The sequence below is a fragment of the Melitaea cinxia genome, chromosome 11 (assembly GCF_905220565.1).
Source record: "Melitaea cinxia chromosome 11, ilMelCinx1.1, whole genome shotgun sequence".
Classification (NCBI taxonomy): Eukaryota; Metazoa; Arthropoda; class Insecta; order Lepidoptera; family Nymphalidae; genus Melitaea; species Melitaea cinxia.
In genome coordinates this window covers 14,049,371-14,076,986 of record NC_059404.1, presented here as the reverse complement: position 1 = coordinate 14,076,986, position 27,616 = coordinate 14,049,371, and the positions used below count along the sequence as shown (strand labels likewise).

Here is a 27,616-nt window from a genome sequence, read left to right as displayed (position 1 = left end):
ATCTTGATCGTTGAATAATAAATTCAAAAAATTTGCTTAATTATATTATGCAAATGTTTACAAAACAACAATGCTATGCAGCAAATGCTGTCTTATTTAAAGGTTGTGACATACACAGACAAATATGAAATATAAAAAAAACAATTACGCATTCAAACATTCAGTAAATATTAATTTAAAGAAATTAATTTAATAATTACCTGTAGTAACACATGCTGGAGTCGGGATGTAGTTTAGGACATGAAAACGCTTCTGGGCAGGTAGTACTGTTGTTAGCGTTAGGCATCGCAGTGCAACCCAACTCCATGTAAAAACCAGCGAGGTCACACTCACCTGCTATATCACCTAATACTGAGCTGAACACTGGAATAAGTATAGTGATATTAAATAACAGTTCGCACTTAATGGCCCCACGGTATGACATGAATCCTCTGCTAGGGGTCTGGAAACACGTAATATAATCTAACCTAACCAAACCTACCCCTAGATCATGACAGACATCAGTATGCCATATAAAAACATTAATCATATGTGGGATTAAACCTTTGGCGATTGGCTAAACCGACAGTGCCCCCTGGCACAACTGAAAGGCTTTCAGCCCAAGAATGATAATAATTAAACCTGGGACCACTCGTGTATCAGAGAGTTGCAATGACCCTTCTTATGCTTTCAATACAAGGCAACCCACGGAATACTTTACAATTAACATACCACATGAAGATTTGGAGAGCAGTATTATTTAGCTATGATCTTCCGTGTGGTTGAGCTACTTCCTCAGTATGACTGTTTTAATGTTTAGTCAAGGTATGTCTTGCCATATTTCAATGCCTAAGTAAGATCAAGTTTCATAGGCGACTTGAACTAAATACTAAGTTACTAAACCTTCACAAAACCGTTACAACTATGCGGTCTTATATCATTATCATAGCGAATAAATTCATTTATGAAAGCGTTATTTTCATTTTTGTGTGCAACGTTTTAAAAGTATTTACTCGAGTTTATTTTATTAAATCTAAACTAAAATATAATTTACAAAAACAAAACCAAAAATACATTTTAATTTGCAGATGCCGGCAGAGCAAGCAATTATCTATAAAATTGTATTTTCTGAAAAGGGAGGAAAACTTCTTAACCTTAGCATGTTAATATATATGATGATAAAGACATTAATACATACAGAAAACCGGTTTTATTTAATAAACAATATTACTCAAGGAAAATAAGTACCTAAGGCTACCTTATTTACTTAATAAATTTAAGCCTTAACGAGAAATTGTGAGACATCAGGTTTCTATTTGAAGAATGACATGTTGTAAATTATAGTAATCGGAAGATCTAAAGATGAAGAGTACCTATGTCTGTTTGATATGTACCTATGGTCTGATTTTGCGTAGGAAAAGGTGCGTGGGAAATAATGTGTACATCATATAAGTATTATAAAATGAGAATATATTTAACATTATATAGATATATATATATATATGTTTGCAAATAAAAAAAACCGGTGGTCCATTATAAACTAGGTCTATATTTGATGTATTCTAAAATAGGTTCATTTAAAAATGAAGAATGTCGTTTTAATTTTTAGTTTGCTTAAGTTCTTCTTCTTCTTTAGAATTAATAACTGTTTGTTTAAGTTAGCTAAAGTTTATTGTAATTCATTATGTCACTTACGATATCAAAAGTAAAATTGTGAAAGAAGACTAAACACAGGTCTAAGACCTCTGCGTTTTAGTCTGACCTAAGGGTCATTTGATAAAAGGTTTTGATTTAATCACCGAAATAGAAGTGAATTTTTTAAATTATATAAAAATCCTATAGTTATAAAAGTGTCATTTTAATATTTTTCAAATGTGGTCAGCGTTTAATTAAATGTTTCAATTTACAGTTTGATTTAACCTTAAACTTAATTGAACAATATAATTAAAAAGTAATTGAAAAATTACTTATAATAATTGGATCATTACAAGTTAAGCAACAAGTAAAATAATACTTACTCAATATGATTAAGCATATTGTCGATTTCATGATTGCAATTTTATCACACATATATTTTATTAAACTTTTTATTACGTAAACAGTGATTTAAAAATATTTTATCAAACGCGTGTGAACTAGAAAGAATATTGTCTTGCAGTGAACGCTTATCGACTGTTGCGATTGACGTACCTACTTTTAATCGTACTTGAGGTATTCACGCCTACGTAAGTTGCTTGGATATGGTATTCGAGGTTGAATGTCTTTGCTGATTAAAAAAATGTAGGAGCTTCTTTATTTGAATAAAAAAAAAATACCTCTTTTTTACGAGAACTACGAGAACTAACTGTTCTTTTTTACTGTCTTTTTTTGTTTACTGTCTTTAATAACTGCAAAATAGTATAAATTAATTTGTATGTATTTGTATTAGAAAATAAATTTTAAAAAGAGTTGTTCGCTCTAAAGTCTGTAAGAAATTAGACTAAAGATGAAAATTATTTTATTATCACATTTTAGTAAAACAAAGAAACGAATAACATAAACGAATCTAAGTTACGCTTCTTTATACAAAAAAAAACTAGTAAAATAAGTAAAATATACAATTTGTCATCAACGTGTCATAAGTCGCGGGCAACTTTTGACACGTTGATGTTACTACGTTTTTATACGCAAAATAGACCAATACGCAAAAAATACCAAAAGACAGACAACCCTTCGCAGATATTCTAATTAATGTCGATATTAGAAAGAAGTAGCATGGTGGTGGCGTAGCCGAGCTGTAAAGGCTACGGTTTACTATGTGCGATCGTAACTTGGGCTTGTTATAGTTTAAGAAGCTTTTCGGGTAGGAATTACTGCTAGACTTTATCAAGTGTACCAAGTTCTTTAAGTTGTGTTCTTTAAGTTGTCGTAACCTGCTTTTTTATGGATTCGATGCTTGCCCAAAGTTTGGAATTAGACGTTTATAATTTCGAAATTCTGTAAAAATTGATTCTTAATTTTAGTAAGGTGAGAAAATAAAACGGTAAATAGTAAATGTATGAAAATATATTTTGAACTTAACTATTTGAAATAAGACGTTCAAAAACCGTGTACATTTTTTATTTTTTTTTTTTTTTTTTTTATTACCATACAAACATGTAACAAAAGTACAATTTACACATTCACAAAAAAAACCAATTAGGTTTACATAGGAATATGTCGTTCAACAATCATTCGCAACACAAAAATCACAATACAGTTCTTAATCAAAACAAAACAACATAATTATGACGGTAGTATTAAAAGAAATCCGACTCAGTAAATACAAAAAAAAAAAAAAAAATTTACATATACAAACATGTTAAATATACAAAGACCATATTGATACAGGCTGTTATAGCTTTTATCAAGAAATGCATCTTAAGTATGTATTTTATATTTGTTGGAGTTATATTATTTCTTAATTCTAGATCAAGATCGTTGACTAAAACCGGAATGAGATAGGCGCTGGTGCGTTTGCCGTATATATTTTTGATTTTAGGTATATTTAATTTTTTGTTTGTGACTTGACGTGTGGCAATTTTGTGTTCCTTTAACTCTTGAATGTCCAAATTGAAGAATTGTTCTTTAAGTAAATTGTAATTTACAAGGTCGTGAACGGGAAGTGTTTTACAGATTTTGAATAATAGATTATCATTATTAGCGCAGTCCATTTTAATTTTAGGCGGTACAATGTTTTTAATTATTCTTATTTGCAATCGATGGATACTATTTAGATAAGTGCGATACGTACGTCCATAACTACTGAGCCCGTAGGACAAGACAGAGGTTATAAAGGCATTATAAATAAGCAAGCGTGTATGGAAAGAAATACGGTTTTTTATTATTACGATGTTGGCTAAAAATGCTCTTAATTTTTCACATATACGATTAATATGTGGTTGCCAGTTTAAGTTGCGATCTATTACAAGACCAAGATATGTGTGGTTGTCTACGACCTCAATGGGTTGGCAATCATTCGGACAAGTCATAGATAATTGATGGTTATGAAGGCAGGAGTGACAACGGGATATTAATTTTTTTTGAAGAATGTCTCTTTTATGAGGTGAGCTAATGTGGACTAATTTTGTTTTTTGCGCATTTAGAACCAATCCTGCATCGTGGCACCATCTGCAGAGAGCGTCGAAATCTATCTGTAATTTTTCCATTGCTTCATTTATATTACTATCGGCAACGAGTAAGCAGGTATCATCCGCAAATTGAAAGGTGGTGCAGTGCGTCAGCGTTCTACTAATATCATTGACGTACGCCAGAAAGTGAACAGGCCCGAGGACTGAGCCCTGGGCTGTACCCTCAGTAACTTTCATGTCCTTGCTATACCAATTTTGTATCTTAACACTTAAGTACCGCTCCTTCAGATAATTGCTACACCATTCCAAAGGATAACCCTGTATTCCTGTATTATTTAAACTTTTAATGAGCTTTTGGTGGTCAAGGGTATCGAAAGCCCGAGAGAAGTCTATGAAAAGTGCAAGAACCTGTTTCTTATCGTTAAGATTATAATTGATATAGTCTGTGAATTTGGACAGAAGCATCGTTGTACTCTTACCTGGCTGGAATCCATACTGATGTTTGTTGATTATGTTATTGTTTTTGTAGTAGGTGTGAATCTGGTCGCAAACAAATTTTTCGACAATTTTATCAATAGAAGACAATAGGGTAATGGGCCGATAGTTACTGACGTCGTCTTTTTTACCCTTTTTAAATATTGGACGCACACAACCTTTTTTTAATTCATTAGGGTATATTTTTGAATATAGTGACGTATTAATAAGATTGGCTATAGCTATTGATATCTTGTCGCTGATATTCTTGATGTCTATCATTCTAACTGCGTCTATCCCAGGTGCCTTATGTGCGTTCTGCTTCATAATTATTTTATGCACTTTAGCTGGAGTAGCTTTTATAAATCGAAAGCATGTAACGGGTTTACTCTTAGAATAGTCATCAGGCATTAGTTTTGAGCTACATTTAGGAAGTATATTTTTGACTGCGAGACTGAATTCTTCTGCAAATTTATTAGCAATTTGTTTTGGTCGGAGATTTTGAGCTTCAAATGCTTTCAATATTGCCTGGTCCAAAGACAAGTTTATTCTTCCATAGATCTCATTAATAATTTGCCAAATTTTGCGACTATTATTAAAATTGCTTTTGATTTTATTCTTGAAATACGAATTTCTATAGTATTCCGTCACCTTATGTAACTTATTTCGCGTTTTTTTATATTCGTTTAGAAGAATAAAGTTTTTAGGATCTTTTTTCCACATGTTGTACAGCCTATCTTTTTTATCAGACATGATTACATCAAATAAACCGTCAAACTAAATCTATAAAATAAGAGGATTTCCTCTTAGCATTTGAGCGCATTTTTTAACCAACATTACATGTATATTTTTATTTATATCTGTGACTCGAATACTTTTTCAAAAATAACAAATGAATTTAGATAGAGCATCAACATCATTTTCTTTACAATTTTAAGTTAACATTAAACTATAAATTTGTTGCTACATATAATTTAAATAAGGACAAGACACTCATATTCTGATGAGCTTCTCTCTTCTCCGTCGAAGGGGTAGTAGCAAACACAGTGACTTGGGTGTATCTGAATACAATAAAAAAATGGTTTAATTATAATGTGAACCATAATTTGTTAAAAAGTCAATGTCCTTAGTAGAGAAAATTCAATAAAATAACTACAGTTTTAATTAAAGACATGGTGTAGGAATCTGAATGTATTAAGACAAATTACAACTCGTGTATCCTATATTTGCTAATCTGCTATGGACCAGCGTCACCAACAAACTATGTGACCTTGTCTCAAGCAAAGTTAAAGCTCTATTATAATTTATATGTTCTGGGTATAGACTCCCAAGACGCAGTAAGCAGCTTCTGATTTTTAAAGGTGCTAACTAAAAAAACCCAGGCTTATTTCCAGCAGAAGATGACCAATCACACTACTTTACATCAAGGTCAGGTAATTATATAATCAGGAGTACCTTGCCAGGTGTAGTGCAGCCATCGTGGTTAACCCTGCCGAAGTAAAGTTTTTCTCCATCAGCGGTCATACCGGCTTCCACTGCGCCTGGGGGCACGTTACCGTTAGTTGAGAACTGCCACGAGAACATGGCGGGGACCAGAACCTGAAAGAGAAACCACGTGAAGGTTTAGGACAATTACATTTATTATTGTATATACTTTACTATTAAACTTTTATTTATTTATTACTAAAATAATTAATGCGGTGTTGAAATGAAATGAAAACATTTATTTCGTCATAGGTGATATAAACACTTAATGAAAGTCAAAATAATGTCATTTACAAAAATAATAATACAAATAAATTAAAAAAAAAACTCGACAATAATAAAAGAAAATTAGGGCAGCAAAAAAATCAATCAATAAAATAAAAATTTATATCTTCACATTGGGTACATTACAAACTTAGGTAATATACCCAGTGGTATGCGCATCCTTAACTTAGTCAAAATAATCAAAATATTAAGTTACTTTAAATTTCTAATATCTCGGTAGACATTACCTTCCACTTACGTCCTCGGCTTTATTAAATATTATAATAAATAAGATAAACTAATGTCCCTAGTGTAGACCGAGAGAAAAAAAAAGCCGGTGGAAAAAACTCTCGGTGCTCTTCTAAAAATTTAAACACAAAAAGTAACAGTATGACCATGAAATGATCAGGACAAACACAAGACAGCCAATCGTGTGCGTCGAAACCACCACATGTAACCTGCTCTTAACTTAACTTTAACTATATTTATTTACAGATTGAGATCAAAGACATAGCCTGGTCGAGCTTTATTCAATCCCATGCCTTTTCATCATTAAGATATTCATTGATGTTATAATAGGCTTTACTACATAAAGTTCGCTTAATATTTTTTTTTTAATTCAGTAAAGACAGAGATTGAAGCGCAGCTGGAATCTTATTGTATAATAAGATAGACATTCCTATAAAGCAACTAATTTTTTTCCTGAGCCAGAATTTAGAAATATTAATTTGTGGTCGTTCCTGAGGGTTACATCATGTGAGGCATGTTGATCACTACGACTGACAAATAAATACCTATTTTTCCGTATGTACATTATATTTTCATAAATATACTGCGATGCAAAAGTCAGGATGATGGATGAGTTGATTTGTCATTACCTCGAACTGATCCACCAGAATTTCTTGACCTTCGTACGCGATGTAACAGGCGTTCTTGGTAGGAATGACCTTTGCTGGGAGGATGTCTCCTGCATGATGTGCTCTGCCTGCGTAAATTTCGTCGCCATCGACGTCTGTGCCGACTCGAAGAGCTCCCATAGGGATACTCCTCTGGCTCAAACATGCCGGAACCCAACGGAATGTGCCTAAAGATGTTAAATGATTGCATCAGCATTGTATTAAAAACAAAAAGTACAAAAAGTTAATGCTTAATATGATTTTTTGTGGCAATACTGAAAATTAAGTAACTGATAACATTATCTACAGAAAATTCTACCAAACCTTTTAAGGCAGTGGTTACTAAGAATCGACATAAGATCAAAATTGCATAAACAAGCGTTTTAATCAATAACACTTCATGATACAATTCTGATATTATTGTTTATCAGTTACCTATTAGCAAATATTTTGCAAAATACCATTTCGCATATCTAATTTTTCAAGGTATTCGATAATATTATTTTAATGTATTACTAATTTTGTCTGTAGATAAAGTTTAAAATAAAATATTAGTAGAGCGTGTATGATGCGAAATTGACAACACAAAAAGCAATGGCCAAAACTCTATATGGTTTATTTTACATAACAGATTTATTAAAATATAAGAAAATATCCGATTGAAAGAATGATTCAGGATCTGGTGTAACAATGGGATAGGAGGATTGACAGGAACCATAGAGAGGATTGGCCCTCACTGACACCCGCAGACAACACTCGAGCAAGTTAAAGAAATAACCCTAAAGACAACTTTAGCAATAACATTTATTTATACTTTAAAATGTAAGTACATAGGTCACGTTAAATCATGTCAAATTGGCTTCAAGACTATTTAGCTGAAAATTTTATTTATATAGAACTATTAGATTAAAATTCACTTAATCGATTTTCTTCAAACAGTTGAATTACTTGAATCTGTAGTAGCCTTGTGTTACATTTATTTTATAATTTATGTAACGAAAGGAATATTTTAAAAATATTAAGTCTCGTCTTAGTTTGGAAAGAATAAGTTTTGAACATGATTTAGCTACCACATATAAATTGAATGATAAAAAGACTAGTATTACTTTCATGCAAAGTTTTTGTGAATTGGCATTAGCAACCGGATGTCACTTACTCCATGGTAACTCGACTATTTCTCCGGGTAATTGTGGTACATCGTTTGGATTGGAATCGACAACATGAATGCCGCCGGAGGGGGGATAGTAGCTGGGAGGATATGGGGGATGAACAGGGTAGAATCCAACACCGGGCCCATAGGGATAATTCGAGGGAGGAGCACCAGATCCTGGTGGGCCGGGCGGGTATCCATATCCGGGTCTTACACCGTAACCGTAATATTTATCTGTGTAACATAAAGGACGTTATTTAGTATTATATAGTAGAAACTATTTCTGAGTCACAGATGTACATATATTACCTATTTCTTAAGGTACTTCCATTTTTATATACAATTTTTTTCTTAAAAAACCGTAGAAGCAATAAATAAGGATGAACACATTTTTTCTGTTTATATATTTTTATTTGTTACTTTTAAATTTCCTAATGTACTTGAATTGAATTTTACTGAAGTTTATATAAATATACATACTATAGTATAAAGTGATTTATGGAAATAATCAGTTCTTTTACAAAAAAAAAGTGTATTGATAAAAGCGAACTTATCTACAAATTGTTAAGGATAAGGTTATTGATAATGTTTTTTGATACGTAGTAATTCTATGTTTTATTTAAAACATTAAAGATCATATATGTGCGTTAGGTAACTAAATAAATAACATCAGATTTTAAGTATATAAACCAAAAGGTTTAAAGGTTTCTTTTAACGCATCGATTAACTTGTCCGGCAGTACTAGCTCTCGCAAAGCCATGGGTGGCAGGTATTTTCAAGGCATCTTTGTTTAGTTCATAGTTTGGATTGTCTTAGTAGTTTGGATTGTCTTAGTAGTATATGCTGACAAAAAACAGATTTCTGTGGATAAGTGAAGTAGTAAACCATGTATCATTAATGTATGTGTTAACTCAAAAAGATAGGAGATAGATTGCTAAAAGGTAACTTAACTTTATACTGCCAACGAAAAACAAAAATCGATTTTCGAGGATTGGCACGGTCGAGTTTATGCGAAATTTTCCTAAAACCACAAGCGCTCTGATTGATAACGATTGAATATAGATTTATGAGCGGAAAAGTAAAATATCAAGTATGTTTTAATTAATAATAATAACAAATCTTATTATAATATAATAATATTTAATCGATAGGAGAGTTTTTGGAAATATTTATGTAGCAGCATTTTCCTTGAAAGTGTACCTAACTGTGTCCGTATCGGTATCGGATTAATACACCAAATAAATAAGATATGATGCATTATCTTTAATGCCCACTTTCAATCGAAAGTACTCCAAGACACCTTCTCCACAAGTTCTATTTTACAATGACATCAATTGTAGGTTTATCACATTCTTCCATTGTTAAATTAATCAAAGTAGACAGGTATGTGATATTTATTTTCTTAGCAATTATGGATGTTTATTTCATATACCTAGTGAATTTATTGAAGATTTATTCTTTGTTTGCTCTTAAAAGGTTTTCTTTAGATTAAAAATACGCTAATATGATGAACTATAATCGATTTGATTATTTTTTGGGATGCCATATTTGTGAGAACTATAACTCGTAATACAGTTGATTAAAAAAATACTAAACATTAAAATCCAAGGAAAAGCCAAAATATATTATTATAAGTGTGCCCACTGTCTTGTCAGGTACCTATATAAATTGAAAAAGAACTTTTGTTTGTTTAAGCGTGCACATCTTGCCAGGTTGGTAAAATGTTTATTAGTTTGAATGAGGTTAAAAGAAAATATTGTTTCTTTATAAAAACTGTGTACATGTACAGTGATAGGTCAATAAATTTAAAACTACATCTGATACAAGTTCAGTAGTATTTATCGATGCGGATTAAGTCATGCAGGCCGCTTAGTCAATAATAACCTTCACGATCATCGTTCCCTCACATTGATGATGAAAACGAAACAGCCTTTGATAATCATTTCCGCATTTATCATTTTATATAGGTTTAGGACAAGTTTAGCTTGTAATGATATTTTTATGTATTTTAATCAGCCTAACCTGATAATTAAATTATTTGAAATTATACACTAATTTTGACATTATAAGTAATACATTTTCATCAAATTTTTCTTCAGTTGGTTTTTAATTGGAACTATTTACCAAACCAAATTATATTAATACTATAATCAATCAATATTTGTAGTCAAGAGATAGATCCAAAATTTCGATTTCAGTTTGTTCTCGTTAGACTGCAGTGTAAAAATAATTTATAATATGCTTGTTAAATATTATTTTCGTAACGACTTTTGCCTTCATGTCATTCATCACTTCAGCCTATCGCAGTCCACTGCTGGACATAGGCCTCTCCAAGTTCGCGCCAGACATCCCAGTTTTCCGTAATCCAGCCTACACCAGCATTCTTACGTAGATCGTCGGTCTAGCGGGCCAGAAGACGTCCTACATTGCGTGAAGGACGTCTTCTGGCTACAAGACGCGCTCTCCACTCCTAAGTTCACGCTAGAAATTATGGCGCGAACTCATGTGTTTTGCACATAGTCACCACGGCAGACAGGCGGGTTGGTGACCGCAGGGCTGGCTCTGTCGCACTGAAGACGCTGCTGCCCGTCCGCGGCCTGTGTATTTCAAAGCCAGCAGTTGGATGCGTATTCCGCTATCGGTCGCCTTTGTAAGTTCCAAGGTGGTAATGGAACTGTGTTATGTGTTACTTAGTCGCCTCATATGACACCCACGGGAAGAGAAGGATGGCTATATTCTTAATGCCGTAACCACACAGCAATTGTTAATTTATTAATTGTCCATTTATTAACAGATAGTAATTCGAAACTTTATCACTAATTTTCATGTAGGTATTTTGTTAATGTGTGTTATCAATTTAAGCCTTGACACTCCTTAACACAAAAATATTGACTTTGAGAAAAAAAGACGATAACAGTGTCCTTATAACAGCTGAAACATTGACATATATTTATACGAAACCTTACTCTGCTAGTGATAGTCCTTAGAAGTCATCTAAAACGTAAATTTTTGTATTTCTTCTAAAAGATTTTAAAAATAATAAGAATTAATATTATGTCAGTTAGCTGATTCTATATTCACAATTTTTGCATTGTATATAGCTCTAACAGTAGGTATATTCTAAAGACTGATTCGTATTAATAAATATTACAGAAACTGAGAACTTATTTAAGTAAGAGAGAAAGAAGCGACTAAGGGATAACACAGTTCAACTACCACCTTGAAACTTAAAAAGCCGACCGATGGCGGGATAACCATCCAACTGCTGGCTTTGAAATACACAGGCCGAAGACGGGCAGCAGCGTCTTCAGTGCGACAAAGCCAGCCTTGCGGTCACCAACTCGCCTGCCCAGCGTTATGACTATGGGCAACACAGACGAGTTTACGCTATTTTTGGCGCGAACTTGTGGAGGCCTATGTCCAGCAGTGGACTGCGATAGACTGAAGTGATGAAGAACTTATTTGTTAATGTTTGCTGAGAAAGTAGAATTCTCGGAATGTACTTGACCAATGCAAAGAGTCATTTTTATATTATCTGATTATAAATGTATACCTACGCCTATATTTTATCACGTTCTCATTTAAAGATTATGATGATTTGTCATACACTGTACCTATTCTTCACGTCAAATGCTAACATTTTGACCCCTCTTTTCCTTTTCGTCACATTGTGTGCGAAATTTCATACTCCTCTACCCGCGCAATTTCCGTAAAAATGGGTCCAAAGTTTTTGCCTCACGTATTAATAAATAGAATATGTTTAGTTATTACAATAAAGTTTAATTTTACTTTATTCTTTATTTCCAAATACTTTGTCAATTACGAATTTGAATTAAGATAAGAGTTTTTGTTGCGAAATTTTACATGAAAACGCTTTTTAGTCACCTTGCAAATGTTAATGCAGCAGATTAAAATAACACTACAACACAAACAAGCATCGATCGTGTTAGTATTTATAATAGTTTAGGTGAAGTGGAGTACATTAACATAACAATCGTTTTACACTGGTGTATAGTTAAGAAAGACAATTTGCACCTCTTTGAAGGCTATATCCACGATACAAAACTTTTTAACATACTAACGTTCAGAGTGCATGCTATTTTTAACCGACTTCCAAAAAAGGAGGAGGTTTTCAATTCGACTGTATTTTTTTAATGTATGTTACTTCAGAACTTTTGACTGGGTGGGCCGATTTCGACATTTTTATAACACGTATTTACTTGATTATTTTTTCGTCTATCTACGTTGTATTACTTGTCGATGTAATTGAAGTCGGTTTTTTTACCATTATTTATTACCTATTTATTGAAAATATCATGCTTATCTTAATTTGAATCGCATGTGCTATTTCATTTTTAGATAATTAGTAAGCTTGATAATAAATTAGTGATAATTTATTTTTTTAGCTTCCCGATAACATTGTTGATGACAATTACATAATGAATAAATACGTGTCAATTTTTTGTATAACACGTTAAAAAAACGATAATTTATAGTAATTTAAAAAAAACCAAATTTCAAAAAAATTGAGTATGATTTCGAATTGATACTAAGAACTAAATTGTATTTCATCTAAATGACAAGGAATAGTTAAATATAGACAATTTCTATCCAATATAGAGTTCCTTTTAAAGGGGCCATTGCTTTTTAAACCAAAATAGGTCAATGAAAGTACGCTTTAATATACTTAAATGTAAAAAATAGTATATTTTAGTAGGTATATCTTATCAGTAATCTTATCACTTACCTGCCATGATGTTGCTCGACTCACGAACGACTGGTGTGATGCTAGCGCTCGAAATGCTTAAGTACTAGTATCAGACTCGTTTAATTGATAATACACTAAACTTATTACGACCGATACATAAAATGTGTGACAAATTGTTCACTAGAGTTTAATAAAATATTTTTGGTGCTTGAATCACGTTAAAGTAATGCTACCTTTAATTACATATTTCGGATATTTAATAGTTCGTTTCAATATATTACATTTTAAAAATAGCATGCATTATCTTTAAAACTAAAATATAAGATATTATACTTTTCTTCTTAATGGTAAATAATGTGTACGTTTTTTTTTACCTTTGAAATGCGACGCCGGCATATTAGCTTCAGATTATTGGTTTTAATTTTTTTCAGATAATCACTAACATCGGAAAAGATATAGTATGTCGCCAAAACTATGACTAGCTTATTCGTTGCTGCTAATAAACTTTTCTGTTAAAATTGTTACTGAACAACTTTATATGTACCTACTTACGTTAGGTATTTATTATCTGTACATTAAATATTGTGTAGAAGCAGTTTTAAGTACATTCAACAGAGACGAAAAGACAGGAGATGAGGAAGTCATGATCCAACAATACCAAGGAAGCAAAAAAAAACGAAGGGGGTGACTCTTATAGTACCTCTATCATCTATCAAAGAATTTGCTTAAAAGACCTGTTTTACCCAATGCGGATTCACATCTCATATTTGCAACAAAAATAAGCAAGCTTGCACAAAACTTAATAAATATAGACCATGACATACGCAATACATACAAAAGAATATTATAAGTATTTATTGACCACAAAGTTTTATATTTTCCATGACGATTTGAGCAATACTCAAGAATTCTGGCAAACCATAATCAGTATTAGTTCTTCTATAATTCTCAACGGAGCCGTATGTGACTAGTAAGTCTCTCAGAATATCTTTCACAATATTCCTAATAGCTTGTGGCTTTGGTCTTCCATTTTTTTCCGCAAAATTTATTGTTGAGATGACCTGACAATGTGTAAAAATAAGAAAAATAGGTTCATGTATTATGCCAAAAATTATTTGTGTATGATTTAAGTAACCCGATAGTAAAATCAATACAATACACATGACAAACATACTTTTGTTTTCCAAGATATCAGCAGTTCTCCTAAAGCAGTTCCTTTGAAAGTTTTTCCGACATCTTGTAGACTATTACGCAAGATAATTAGATGATGGCGACGACAAATTTCATCTAAATCATAAAAAAATAAATAAATATATAGTTTCGAATAAATGTCATAAATTATTTTTTTTAAGTTATATACTATATTTTAATTAACGCCAAAACAGTTTAAAGGAAAAAAGAACCTTTAAAAATTTACGACTACCTTTCTTGCAGTTGATTTCATCGAATCCATTAGGACAATCCCGTTTATCGTTGCAGATGTTATCAAGTGATACCGTCACATTGGAACCCTTACATTGATAGCTCATTAGTTTAGGTTCAACTTTACATGCTTTTACACATACTTTTGAACACAGGGCTTTCGAGCAAAATCCATTTCGACAAATGCATCCTTCACCTATAATCCGACTATTACCAGTATGAGAACGTTTTAAAGCTGCTCCTAAATTTTCATTAATAGATAGTAGATATAAATACGCTTCAACGGACTCATCGAAAGAGGATGATTGCTGCCACATTTTGGAATATATAGTCTGTATTAAATTATAACATTCATTTCTTAGTTTTCGTACTGCAGAAATATCAGCTACATATTTTAATGTCATTTTTTGCAGTTTCATAATTAATTCTCGAAGATTAAAGAACATCTTTTGTATTAGCAAGTTCTGTTTCGAAGATCTTAAATTTAACATTTTTATAACTCTGTTGTATTTCTCTTGTGCTTCAAATTTCTCATATCCGCTACCTTTGATTTGAAAACATACGACCAAAATGTAAATATTTTAACTCTACTATAACTTTTCATCATTTATTATCGCTAAACTTACCAATCCTGCAATCTTTCTCATCGCTTTCATCGATACAGTCCAATTTCCCATCACATAAGGAATTTAACGATACCGTATCAGTACCGTGAACTGATTCACAGTTCCATAAGTGAAGACTGTACTGTTGCCAACAAATGCGTTTGCAACTATTACTGCAGTCAGGACAATGTTCCTTGTTACATTTGCAATGCTTTGGTGGCCAAGTTGAATCTTTCGTTATTTTATCTACATTAATTTCGAAAATAGCGGCGTTTCGTCTTGTTTCAAGTTCACCAGATCTTTGGGAACACAACAGTCCATCTAATGTTTTTGCAAATGAACTGATTATTAAAGTGATTTCTTTTGCCTTAATTTTTAAGCTCGCATCATAATCAGAATCTCCTTTAACAATCAAATTACTACTTTCAAATGAAAGACTAAAATTTTTATATTTTTCTTTAAATTCTCTTTGCATTTGCAATATATCAAGGATCACTTCATTTCTTTTTGTCGAAGTTGTCCCATTTTCATTTATTTCAAAACAATTGTTTTCTAAATAGGATTCGATATTAGTTATAACCCAATTCGAATATTGCATTCTTTCCATAGCTAAAATTAGTAAAAACTATAAGTAAGTCACTCAGATATAGACATATTTTGCAACCATTGGATGGATATATGATAACAACGATAAACGATAATGATTTATCATTGATTACTGTTTAACTTTCTAAGAATGTTTAATAACTATATGTAATTTTTAAATAAATTTGTAATAGTAATATTTGAGTTAAATACAGGTGGTACTATAGTTTTGTTGCGGTTTCATCCGCGTTTAATAATCCGAATTTCAGAAAAATGGGAACAAAAGTATCCCACGAATTGTTTTGAATCTCAATCTGTCTACATAGCAAGTTGCGGTTTCATCCGCGTTTAATAATCCGAATTTCAGAAAAATGGGAACAAAAGTATCCCACGAATTGTTTTGAATCTCAATCTGTCTACATAGCATTGAGTTGACCTATTTTTATGTGAAAGATTAAAAACATCCATCCATACACCCATAAAAAATTTGCATTAATTTATTATGTTAGTAAGATTCTCCATTCTACTATATTATGCATGTATTATACATATAAACCTTCCTCTAGAGGCACTCTATTAACTAAATAAAACCGCATCAAAATCTTTTGTATAATTTTAAAGATCTAAGCATACATAGGGACAGACAACGGAAAGTGACGATGTAATGATTATAATTTGACAAGTCATAGAATTGCATTTAAATTTTTAACTAGAATATATTACAGAGGATTGAACAAATTTTCTCTACACTCTAAGGAATCTAATATGCAGTTTACTTACATAGGTACTCGTAGAAATTACAAAGCATCCTTAAGCTTTTAAGCACATAACTAAATTGAGATTTACCTTGTGATCCACAATATTTTTCATCAGATCCATCGGGGCAGTCAATGTTATCGTTACACAATTTATCAAGTGTAACAAAAACATCACCATAAAGACATTTCAAGTTATTCATATTTTTTATTCCTAAACAGACACGATTATACGCATTTTCACACAAAGGTGAAGATATTCCGCTATTAGGAGATTTAGATATTTCAATTTCAAAATTATTCATTTCTTTTTCTGTATGATAATTTGTATTACTAATAATATTGTCGACATTATTGTAACTATTTATTACATGTTCGTCTTTCATTTTTAAATTCCGCCTCGTATCTAAATTTTCATTTTGACTAATTTCTTTTTGTTTTTCATCAACAGTTTCTAGTACTCTTTTCTTTATACTTTCTAAGAGTTTATGTTTATTTCGAGGCGTTTTGAGTCGACCTAAATCATCTTCAATAAGTAAGTCAATTTTACTTGCTAAACTGTCAATATATTTAATATCTAGAAAATCTCCGTTAGACATTGTTTCTACGTGGTCCGCCCGCAAAGTTTTTGTATCATCTTTTGAGTTATTAAAGGCTTTTAATTGTATACCTTCCATTATTAATTCTACATATTTATTTCCTTTCTGGCCTAAGTGTTGAGCTGCTTTTTGTAACTGATTTTTAATATTGTTTAGATAATATTCTATTTTGTCATCCGGCTGACTTTGTAAATCATGAGCAATTTTATCAATTTTATGAGTTATGTTTTGAATTTTATTTTTATTTAACTCCGAATCAACGTAAGAGTTATGAATAATGCTGAGATGTACTAAAAATAAAATTTCAGACACTGAATCGACTGACATAAAAAAGGAAACTTAATGTTGGACTTTATCTTACCAAAAAGCGGGAAAAATGATAACAGTATAGAAATGTGCCACGAAATCATTTTTATCAACACACCCAGTAAAGCCACAAATTCCTAGTAGGTTTAATTATCGCTTGTTGATTAGTAATAAATAGCTACAAATTTTAATGGGCTGTGTAATCACTTCAATAAATCCATAATTGAAATACCTATTACTTATTCTTAAAATAATACTTTTACAGTATTATACAATTTTTGTACTTTTGCGATAAACCATAAATGAAATTAAGTACTTTAGTCAAAACCATTATATAAACTAGCAAAACTAATAGTAATATAAATCTAATTCAAGATATTTTGTCAATGTCTAACCCTTTTTGGTCCAAAGTCGTTTCTTTAATTAAGAGTCAATTATTCTAGTCCTTACTTTTTAAATTCCTGCTAATAATTCACCTCGATCTCCCAATATATGTACACACTTTTGTATATCTAATTATGAAACTTGATGTTTTTAGTAATGCAGTATTTTCAAACAGAAATTAATTAATGTATATGACCTGAAAAAAATTGATAAATTTTGTTTAGCGAAGTAATATTGTTTGGTGATAATTATCTTCATATCAATGTTAAATTATTTAAAAAAAAAATTAGCTTCTAAAACAGAATTTAGGTCAACAGTGAAGTTCACCGGGTACACATTGCACTGTATGGCCATAAGATTATTTTGAATTCATAAACAGATTTAAAGAGAGAAGAAGAAAACTATACTACTATTATGCGCCACTGACAACTATAGCACGGACGCGGAGCACGAAGAATTTCGTACATTGACCTCTCATCTTTTGTCTTTGTCGCTCGCGTATAAACATATTGCCGTTGCGCTCACACAGGTGTACTGACAGCCGTATTCACAGATTGTCAACCTTTTTACTTTTATTTTTTTTACCACATTTAAGTCACAAGATTCATCGTTTTTTATTTTTTATTTAACTCAAAAGTTAATAATACTTATATTTAATGCGAATGTGTGTTTATTGGTGTCTTTTTTTACACAGAAACAGATCTAAGTTTTTTTTTGCATATACAAAGTATAGCCACCAAATTGTACACATAGTAATATATACAAGTTCTTTTCTATGATTAAACAAAAAATATTTTATTCTGTGACTAGACCGATCCACGGACAGACAGCGTAGTAGTATTAATAATAATAAAAACTTTATTGTACACCAAGAGTGAGCAAAATTACAGAAATAAAAACAGGAGATAAGTACAAAGTAGACAGTTTAGGTATACAGTTTTACCTAAACATATACAATATATTTAGACAAATAAATAATGTAAAAAAAAATGATAAAAAATTAAAATAAAGTATATGTATGTACATGGCATATATAAATATAAAGTTATAATAGACATACATAGACGTATAGTTACATACATAAAGTTAATGAATTATTGTGATAAGATTTAAAGTGAGGACAGGAGATAATATGTGACTAGATAGAAGGATTAAAATTGAAGGAAATAGTGTTTCACCGACTTCTTAAAAATTGGAAGGGATTCAACGCGTCTGATGGGCAAAGGAAGGGAGTTCCAAAGCCGAGCAGCTTGGACAGTAAATGATTTAGTATAGAAATTAGTGGAGTGGGGAGGAATTTTAAGAAGTAAACTATCATCGGAGCGAAGGCTTCGCTCATGAGACTCGCTGAGATACTTAAAACGTTTACGTAGGTAAGAAGGAGTAGCAGGATTAAATAGTATGCAATATAACAAAGTAAGTATGTGAGTATTCCTGCGAAGGCGAATTTGGAGGCACTTAAGTTTTTTGCGAAAATCAGAGATGTGATAATATTTGCGTAGGCCAAATATGAAACGGATACATAAATTTTGAATGCGCTCAAGCTTATTAAGTTGCTCCTCAGTAATGTCAAGATAAGCAGTGTCAGCATAATCCAGCAAAGGTAGTGTAGTGTGCAAAAAACGAGTTCTAAGACATCCCAAATTCTAAACTTTACCAATTTTTTAATGCTTCGTACTTTGTATAAAAAATTTGAGAACCACTGGCAGTAGGCAAAAAGGTCATTGTACAAAATTCTTCGTGGTCCGCGTCCGTGCTATAGCTAATATTCATGACTCAACAACAAGACATTCGGGTGGATAACTCTTAAATATTTTTTTTTTTTTGAAAAAATTGCTAATTCCTTTTTTTTAATTTATTTTAAATTAATGTTACTTATAGATTAAAACTAAAAGTAAAACCGAACTAGTACAGCTTTAATTTTATTAGTATATTTATATTTACCATTCCCGTTTTTTAATATTTACTATAGTAGAATAGATTTTATGAGATTATAATACTACTGGTTGTAAACCATTAATCATTAATATAAACAGTAAAAAAATCAAATAAGATGTTGCACTACCGCACTAGCGCTTAAAAAACTAGTTGTTTTTAAACGGTCAATAAAATGTCAGTCCCATTTTGACATATTCGTTATTTCTTGACGTACAAAAGTTTGTAGGTTATGGTTTGTATTTATTTAATAAAAGAATAGGACTATTCAAGTCAAGAATTACACATATTAAGCAAAATAACAATGAATACATCCACTGTATTAAAATTAGTACAGGTATGTTAATAATTGTAAAGCCTTTTGATTTTCAGTTATCTTGAACTTTATATAAATATTTTTTTTAAAAGTATTTTAGAGCTTGATCATAAATAATGTGATATACATCTTCAACTGCATTATATTCCTCACAATAAGGTGTCTTATTCATGAGCAAGTTTGTGTATTATAAAGTGTCGAGCATATTATTAAAGCCATTACTAAGTATATATAATTTATTTCTTTCAGTCTTCAAATATTCTGGCAAAATGTTCTCCGGTGTTAGCGTCGCAATTTCATACATCATCAGCGCTATGCAGAGTAGTTTCAGGAAAATATAGAATAACTAAAAAGAGAGACAGGCCGCTAACCTATGAAATGGCAAATGCACCTCACTATATCGCTCACCGAAAGTCTTGGAACTCATGGAATACTTGTATGTAGAAAAGAGTTTCTTCTTTGATTTGAATTGGTGATATTATTTATTTATTATGTTATGTTAACTTTTTAACTATTGAACTTGTAATAGGTACATTAATAACTGCAATTGTTTTAGCTGTGTTCTGGTTGTGTTGTATATTTATGTAAACATACATATGTTGGTTTTTAATTTTCTACTATCAAAAAAGTCTATGAGTATCAATGAAAATAATACTTAGTTTTAAAATTTCCTGCCTATTTTTGAAGTTTTATTTTCATATTATTAAGTTTTTATACTTTTTTCTACATTTTAATGAATTTTGAAGCTGTGTGGCTACTGTAGTAAAGACAATAGCCACCCCTTCTTTTCCTGTGGGTGTAGTAAAAGGCGGCTAAGAGATAACATAGTTCCACTACCACCTTGGAGCTTATATAAAGCCGACCAATAGCAGAATAACCATCCAACTACCGGCTTTCAAATACACAGGCCGAAGACGGGCAGCAGCAACCAACCTGCCTGCCCAATGTGGTGACTATGGGCAACACACATGAATTCACGCCATTTTAGGCGCAAACCTGTGGAAGCCTATGTCCAGCTGTGGACTGCGATGCTGAAGTGATGAATGAATTTTTATAAAAATTCTGTCATAGACTAAATTATAACTATTATGACCCATTCATCGATTATTAAGATTATGATAAAACAAAAAAAGGACAATGCAGTGCCTCCAATAAATATTGTATAAAACATTTTCATATTGATTCTAATTGAATATTGTAATCAATGTTTTTATCATCATTATTATTATTGTTTTTCATTATAGCGAGTTTAAAAGATGGTCTTAGAAAATCAGAAACGGCAGTTGAAGATGAGTTCATCAGGAGATTTATGAATGGAACCTGGCATGGTCTCGTTTGTAGCGAGGTAAATGATTTTACAATTTTAGTGGTAAACGATTAGAATAGAAGAATACCAAAGGTATCAAAAACATTAATTATTAAGTTGTGTGTGTGTTTGTTATCAGCCATGTACAGAACAATAAGTTTTGATGAATATTGATTAGTATGAAGTTAGCATTGTCATATCTTGTTAACTCCAATGACAAAATTTACCTAAGTTATAAGAAGTTTACTGTAAGTGAAATAGACTAAAATCCTAGTGTATATAGAAACTTTTTTTATCTAACAGGTAGTGATGGAAATCAAATTTTTGCATTTTCAAATATACAAATAACTTTTCATCTTTATACTAAGGCAGGGGTCGGCAACCTTTTGAGTCAAAAGAGCCAAAAATTACAATTTACAAAATTTCAGTTTTTAAATAGCCACAATTTTTTTTTTTCGTCAATAATAAATAGTACTCGCATATTAAAAGTTTTTGGTAAAAAAACTAATCTTTTATTCAAAAAAAATCTATTTATTCATATATTTGTCGTGTTTTTCCCAATAAATTAGATAATATACATATATATTTATATGGAATTATTAGATAGTTACCAGATAGTTATTTATTATAAGTAAAAACATTAAAAAGCTTAACATTTACTGACAACCCTAACTTGTACTTTAATAACAAACAATTAGGCAAACAAAGTCAATGGGAGCAATGGCTTTGTATGGTTTTAGAAAGTTTGGATAAATTTGGCTCATATCTTGTTGTTTTAAGTTTCAAACATGGCTCTAAATTTTCATTTTTTAACTGGCTTCTTTATTTTTAATTATAATCATGCAAGAGAACGCTTGCTCGCATGAATATGTCGATCCGAAGATAGTCAGCACTCCAATACCTTTGGAAAGCTATCGCACTTTATTATGAAGAAGGAGGTCTGAACACTGAGTCTCGAATTCGTTTAACAATTCTTTAAACTGGCGATGGTAGAGTGCTTTTGACAAGATGCTATTAACAATTTTGATTACCAAATTCATAACCTCAACTATTTCGACCGAAATGAAATGGGCACAAAGTGCTTCTTGGTGTATAATGATGCAGTGAAACTTCAGAATTTCGTGGATTATTTAATTTTTTTTTTAGTAAAATCAATTATACTTGCGTATGGAACTAAAGAGCCACAGTTTCACACCGAAAGAGCTGCATGTGGCTCGCGAGCCGCAGGTTGCTGACCCCAGGGCCTGTTCCACCGATTGTGGATAATAAGGCTATTTGACGGATGATATATCCAACAGATAAAAGTTTTTAGTATATTATTGTTTTTTACCAAGAATCTGTGCCTGTGACCTGTCCCTGTGAATCTAAAAATCTAGACATGTACCTGTGAATTTAACAATATAGTTAGTTGAAGTGACAGGTGCTAATAAAGCCTATCATTAACGTGTATGCAAGATAAATTTTATCAGCAACTGATGTAATAGGTCATAATATTGATTACTTGTTTTGTAATACACCTAGTCTATAACTTGTATCTCATAGTTTGTTTTCGCTATAGGATTACATTAAAATTAGTCCTTTTTTTATGCAGATTATAATAAAAAGGCAGTTTAATCACATAAGGATTGCAGCCATTGTAAGACGTGCTGTCTCCCCGACCAAGATGTATTTCCTGATAGGCTACTCTGAGGAATTATTGTCAACGTGGATACAATGTCCAGTGACGTTGGAACTTCAAACAGTAGACAGCTACAAAGATGTCATATTCAAATACATTTAAATCTTTAATGTTGTTAATTGTGTGTAATATAGTTAGAATAAATAAAGATTGATTGTAATATTTATTTTATTTTTTTTAAGTAAGAAATAAATGACTTAAATTTACCTACTGTTCTGTTTCGTTTTGAATGTATTTAGTTTTGTAATCACATTCATAGACAATATATAAAGTTATTGTGAATGTAGTTATGTGTAATATTAAGAAAATAAGGTTTAATTGGTAGATGTACTAATATACTAGATCCAATATAATTTGAAGGTTCTACGTTTCACTTGTATAGTTTATTTAAAAAACTTGTACAATACTACAAATTGTTATAGTAAAAAAGTTTCAATAAAAAGAAATGATAGCAGAACTATTTAAAGTGTGCAAATAAACAAAAACTTTATTTTTACTTGCTACATATTTAACCAGAAAGTTTTTTACCTTTTTGGATACAACTATGGTGACATAATGTAAAGTAATAGCGTACGGTCCACGGGGTGCTAAGCGGTTAGCCTTATAGCCGACAGAAGTATTTTAGGCGAGTTGCCAACCCTAACCAAGAGAACTGGCTCACAGTGGGCTGAAATTCACGTTTTATAGACGCATCATGAAGTATGTCAAAAAAAAAAAAACAAAAATAATTTATATTTTAATAACCTAAGAGGATATTAGGCGCAATTGTGCGACTATGGAGATATCATCATTTATGTCGACTCCATACAAAAAAAAAAAATTCTAAGTGCGCTGTTTACGATTGTAAACCTGAAAGTTCATTATATAAGGCATATAGCAGTTATTCTCAATCGCATTCAAGCAAAAAAAGCGTCACTTGAAAAAAAAATTTGACTGTCTATGAAACGTGAATTTCAGCCCACTGTGTGGCTTACCTTACAGCAGGAATACAACACTAGGGCTGTGTTATTTGGCTGAGGCGCTTATGATTTTCACTCTACCTCAGATTAATAAACAAAAGGCAGATGGAGCGTGCCGAACATGCGAGTGAAGCCACCAAAGCGAATACAAAATCAAAAGCGAATACAAAGTCGCAGCAGTGCTAAAGATAGCGTCGTATTGTTTAAACGTCTCGAGTGATTCATTATTTTGTGTCAAAAAATGCCGTCTTGTGTTATTAAACATTGTGAAAGTTGTTCCCAAAAATAAAAAAAAGGGGATGGAATTTCATTTCACAGGTAATTATAAATTATTTAATTGATTTTATTATTTATTCACTCAATAAATTATATGGTTATCTCGGAACACAAAACCTCGACATTAATTCAACTGTGTTGCCAGTGTTCGGCGAAATGTTTTTCCCTTCAATTGGGGAAACTACCTGATGGTCTAGGCGTTAGTGAGACTGACTTTTAAATGTACGGACGTGTATTCGATTTCCACACGTAATATCACGCCTAAATAGTTATTCCGAATTTAGATGTATTTTTATCTGTTATTACTATTTACTGTGATTCGGTCATTAATATCTAATGCAGGAGCTTAAATAAAAATGTATATGGTTATCAATTTAGTTCCGTTAGTAGTTAATCAATTAGTTATATGCTAATGATGAAGTTATTTACATATATGGTATATTTTGTTAAGTTGTAGGCAATAGCCAGATTATAATATTAGTGGAATTAATGGAAGATACTAGATATATTTAAAGAATACATATTGTAATCAGTGTCAAGTTTTATTATTTAATTATTTTTGCAGATTGCCGACAGATGTTGTTCTACGCGAGGAATGGGTTTCTATTATTTGCCAAAGCAGGCAAGAAAATAATTGGCAGGCTTCAAAATTTTGCGTTGTGTGTTCATAACATTTTAAAGAGGATGGCTTATGCTTTACCGAAAAATGTCGTAGGTTGATAAAAAAAAAATTCCAATGTAATTATTTGTAATACTATCTTATCTTTTGGTCTAGTCTTTAAGTTGTCTGTATATCGATATATGTGTGAGTGTGAATAAATGATGATTATTATTATTATTATTATTATTAATAAATATTTTAAATTATGTATGTTTTTTTTAATTTGTCTAATGAAATAAATATGATACTACTGAAAAACACTAAAGTTTTATTATCTAGAGTTGTAAACATTGTAAAGTCCATTTAAACCTTATTAAACAAAAACAAAATTAATACCCGAAGCAAAGTGTGGACGGACCGCTAGTTATAAAAATCTTGACATATTACCTATTTCTTTCGTTATTTTTAACGAAACCTTTATTAATATTATTATTATTATTAAAGTATTTATTTAGTTATAAATTCATGTATCCAAATAAAACTTTAGAACCTATGGTCGTAAAAGGACATTTTAAAAAATACAGGGAGTTTTTTTCTTTTTATGGTATCATTATACACACATAGATGCACGTGTTCCTACAGTGCCATTTCTAGTCGCCACGCACACATGAATAAAAAGTGGCTTCATACTTTTTGTTGCACACGCTCCATCTGCCTTTTGTTTATTAATCTGTGCACTCTACCCTTAAGTTTTATTACAATTTAAATATTTAAAAGATGCGCTGAGAACGACCTACTGTGCAGGTTGTTTAGAATTTTTTGGTCACTCCTTTTTTTAAATTGTTATCCTTGTAATACATTACACCTTACCTTATAAACAATAAAAAAAATCCGGCTAAAGATTTAATTAGCCAATTCTTCAAACAGCTTTGGGCAATGAAAAAATAAAAGTCAGATATAAAATTCATATTCTCTTATAATTTGATTCATTCAAATATACATAATGTGTCAACAAACAGCACAGCGAGACGCGGGCCGGCGACACACACACCGACTTCTGCACATACGCTTTGTACTTTGACGATAACCGCCGATACTTGACTCCCACACACGACACGACACGACACGACTAACAAATAAATATTAACTATCTAGCTCTAATTAAGTCAGAAAATTGTACGAAGTAATTAATGATTTTTATAAGTCCCGTGTGTACAGAATCAAGTAACGTTCACAATATGAGGGTAGGTACATCATTACATTAGTTTTTTTTTTCATAAGATATTTTTTCTAAATTTCACATAAATGCCTATGGTGTTTCTCTCAGGTAAATTTATATTGTCTATCACAGTGACGTAAAGCATTTGTCCTTACATACTAGTGAGTTAAACATTGCGATCTTATTAATTAAATCACCATAAAACACGTTTTGTAAACTCGTTAAGGTGCTTCAGAAAATATTTTTTTTTTCATTATTATGATATTATTCTTTTTTTTTTTTTAAAGTCTCAAACAGTCTTTAGTATTGAGCTAATTCGATAGGGCCTGTGGAATGTCTGTCGAGATACACCTATTCGAGGCTCATTACGTTAAGGCCGGTTACACACTGACGTTTGTTGCTGCACACGCTGTCCTAGTAAGTGACGAGACGCGATTCGTTTATATATATCGAGCGATGTGATTTAACGCGACAACGTAGGGCTGTTGATAGGTATAACAGATCTTATAATGTTGTTTAGTTTGTCGCTTACGTAGGACGACGGTTAACGGCGCTCACAGTACAGGTATGGTAGTGTTACGAAAGTAAATCTGAACCGTTATTTAAACGTTTTGCGTAACCGGTTCAACGTTTTCCTTCCGTATCCGTTTGTAAGTCAGTTTGCGCAGAAGTCCAAACGGCTGACAGTATGCGACGGCTCGCTCTTGTTAGCATTGTCGTTTACATATTTACAAATAAAATATACAGATAAATCGAAGGCTTCCCGTGATTCTAATGGCTATCCAATATTAAATCGCATTATTGAAACTCCCCAACCAACGAGTACAAAACGTAGTAGTGTCATTGATAAATGTATAACGCATAAAAATATCGATATATAAAATCACATTTCAGATTAAAATAAAAAATATAGTTTGTCACTTATTTACATATGAATGTAAGGATACATATAATACAAATATGTACAAATAAAATGGTCCAATTTTGAACAGGCGTAAGTAACAACGAGAGTAGCTTCAATAATGCGTCAGAAAATTTGTCGAAAAAGTTCCGGATGGCATCAGTTGTGTAAAATAATATACAGTGAATTATAACGAATTTTATGTGCGATAATAATTTCCTATTTCAACACTATACTGCTAGATCTATTAAGTAAAATTGACCATCAAAATTCTATTAAAAATAAAAGAGATCACATGTCCTAACACTCCACAAATAAGATAAACATCGATACAATAAAGCTCTCATTACTCATAAGCAATGCTATTAATTCGTAAAGTCTACTGTCTTTAAATACTGATTTTATTAGCGAACTATAATCGCTGTCCATGGTAAGCGACGAAACACGACAAGACCCGACAAGACTGAAATCGTCGCAAAGCGGTGCGACATATCGCGCCCTATACCTTTGTGTTTCGTGAATGTCGTTACAGGCAGCTTTATAGGACATGATAAGTTGACATTACCTTTTCGCTTAGCGTTGTCGATTTCATCGCTCACGTAGGACAACGGGTAAGTTTCGTGTGAACATAAATTTCTTAATCGCTTCAAAACAAGTTTGACGCGTCGCTTGACATACCGAAAAAAGCGCTCACATTTAACCTG

At 31.6% G+C, this 27,616-nt stretch overlaps 2 protein-coding genes and 1 long non-coding RNA gene across 3 annotated transcripts; 2 read left to right on the top strand and 1 right to left on the bottom strand.

Annotated features, from left to right (window-relative positions):
- Nucleotides 1-5,324: 5,324 nt before the first annotated feature.
- Nucleotides 5,325-17,109, bottom strand: LOC123657633. Its single transcript, XM_045593155.1, has 11 exons — nt 16,767-17,109; nt 16,524-16,646; nt 15,114-15,701; nt 14,489-15,031; nt 14,240-14,352; nt 13,923-14,126; nt 13,105-13,168; nt 8,364-8,591; nt 7,190-7,395; nt 6,018-6,161; nt 5,325-5,623 (listed from the first exon to the last, which is right to left on the bottom strand). The coding sequence occupies exons 1-11, from the start codon at nt 17,107-17,109 to the stop codon at nt 5,537-5,539; spliced, it is 2,643 nt and encodes an 880-aa protein (XP_045449111.1). The 3' UTR covers nt 5,325-5,536.
- Nucleotides 17,110-19,818: 2,709 nt separating this feature from the next.
- LOC123657938 (28S ribosomal protein S24, mitochondrial) lies at nt 19,819-23,116 on the top strand. Its single transcript, XM_045593422.1, has 4 exons — nt 19,819-19,993; nt 20,222-20,408; nt 21,217-21,317; nt 22,870-23,116. The coding sequence occupies exons 1-4, from the start codon at nt 19,961-19,963 to the stop codon at nt 23,056-23,058; spliced, it is 510 nt and encodes a 169-aa protein (XP_045449378.1). The 5' UTR covers nt 19,819-19,960; the 3' UTR covers nt 23,059-23,116.
- A 577-nt stretch (nt 23,117-23,693) lies between these two features.
- LOC123657940 lies at nt 23,694-25,060 on the top strand. Its single transcript, XR_006743806.1, has 2 exons — nt 23,694-24,233; nt 24,757-25,060. It is a non-coding gene; the product is annotated as an uncharacterized LOC123657940 (long non-coding RNA).
- The last annotated feature ends 2,556 nt before the right edge of the window (nt 25,061-27,616 follow it).

What these genes read in the sequence shown, in the direction of transcription:
- LOC123657633 (XM_045593155.1), bottom strand. Translation starts at nt 17,109, where the DNA reads ATGGAAGGTATACAATTAAAAGCCTTTAATAACTCAAAAGATGATACA. An exon ending in TGATATCTTGGAAAACAAAA is followed by an intron (nt 14,127 to 14,239) that starts GTATGTTTGTCA and finishes ACACATTGTCAG; the next exon opens with GTCATCTCAACAATAAATTT. An exon ending in AATAGTCGAGTTACCATGGA is followed by an intron (nt 7,396 to 8,363) that starts GTAAGTGACATC and finishes TAACATCTTTAG; the next exon opens with GCACATTCCGTTGGGTTCCG.
- LOC123657938 (XM_045593422.1), top strand. Translation starts at nt 19,961, where the DNA reads ATGAATACATCCACTGTATTAAAATTAGTACAG. An exon ending in CTGTATTAAAATTAGTACAG is followed by an intron (nt 19,994 to 20,221) that starts GTATGTTAATAA and finishes TATTTCTTTCAG; the next exon opens with TCTTCAAATATTCTGGCAAA. An exon ending in TTGGAACTCATGGAATACTT is followed by an intron (nt 20,409 to 21,216) that starts GTATGTAGAAAA and finishes TTTTCATTATAG; the next exon opens with CGAGTTTAAAAGATGGTCTT.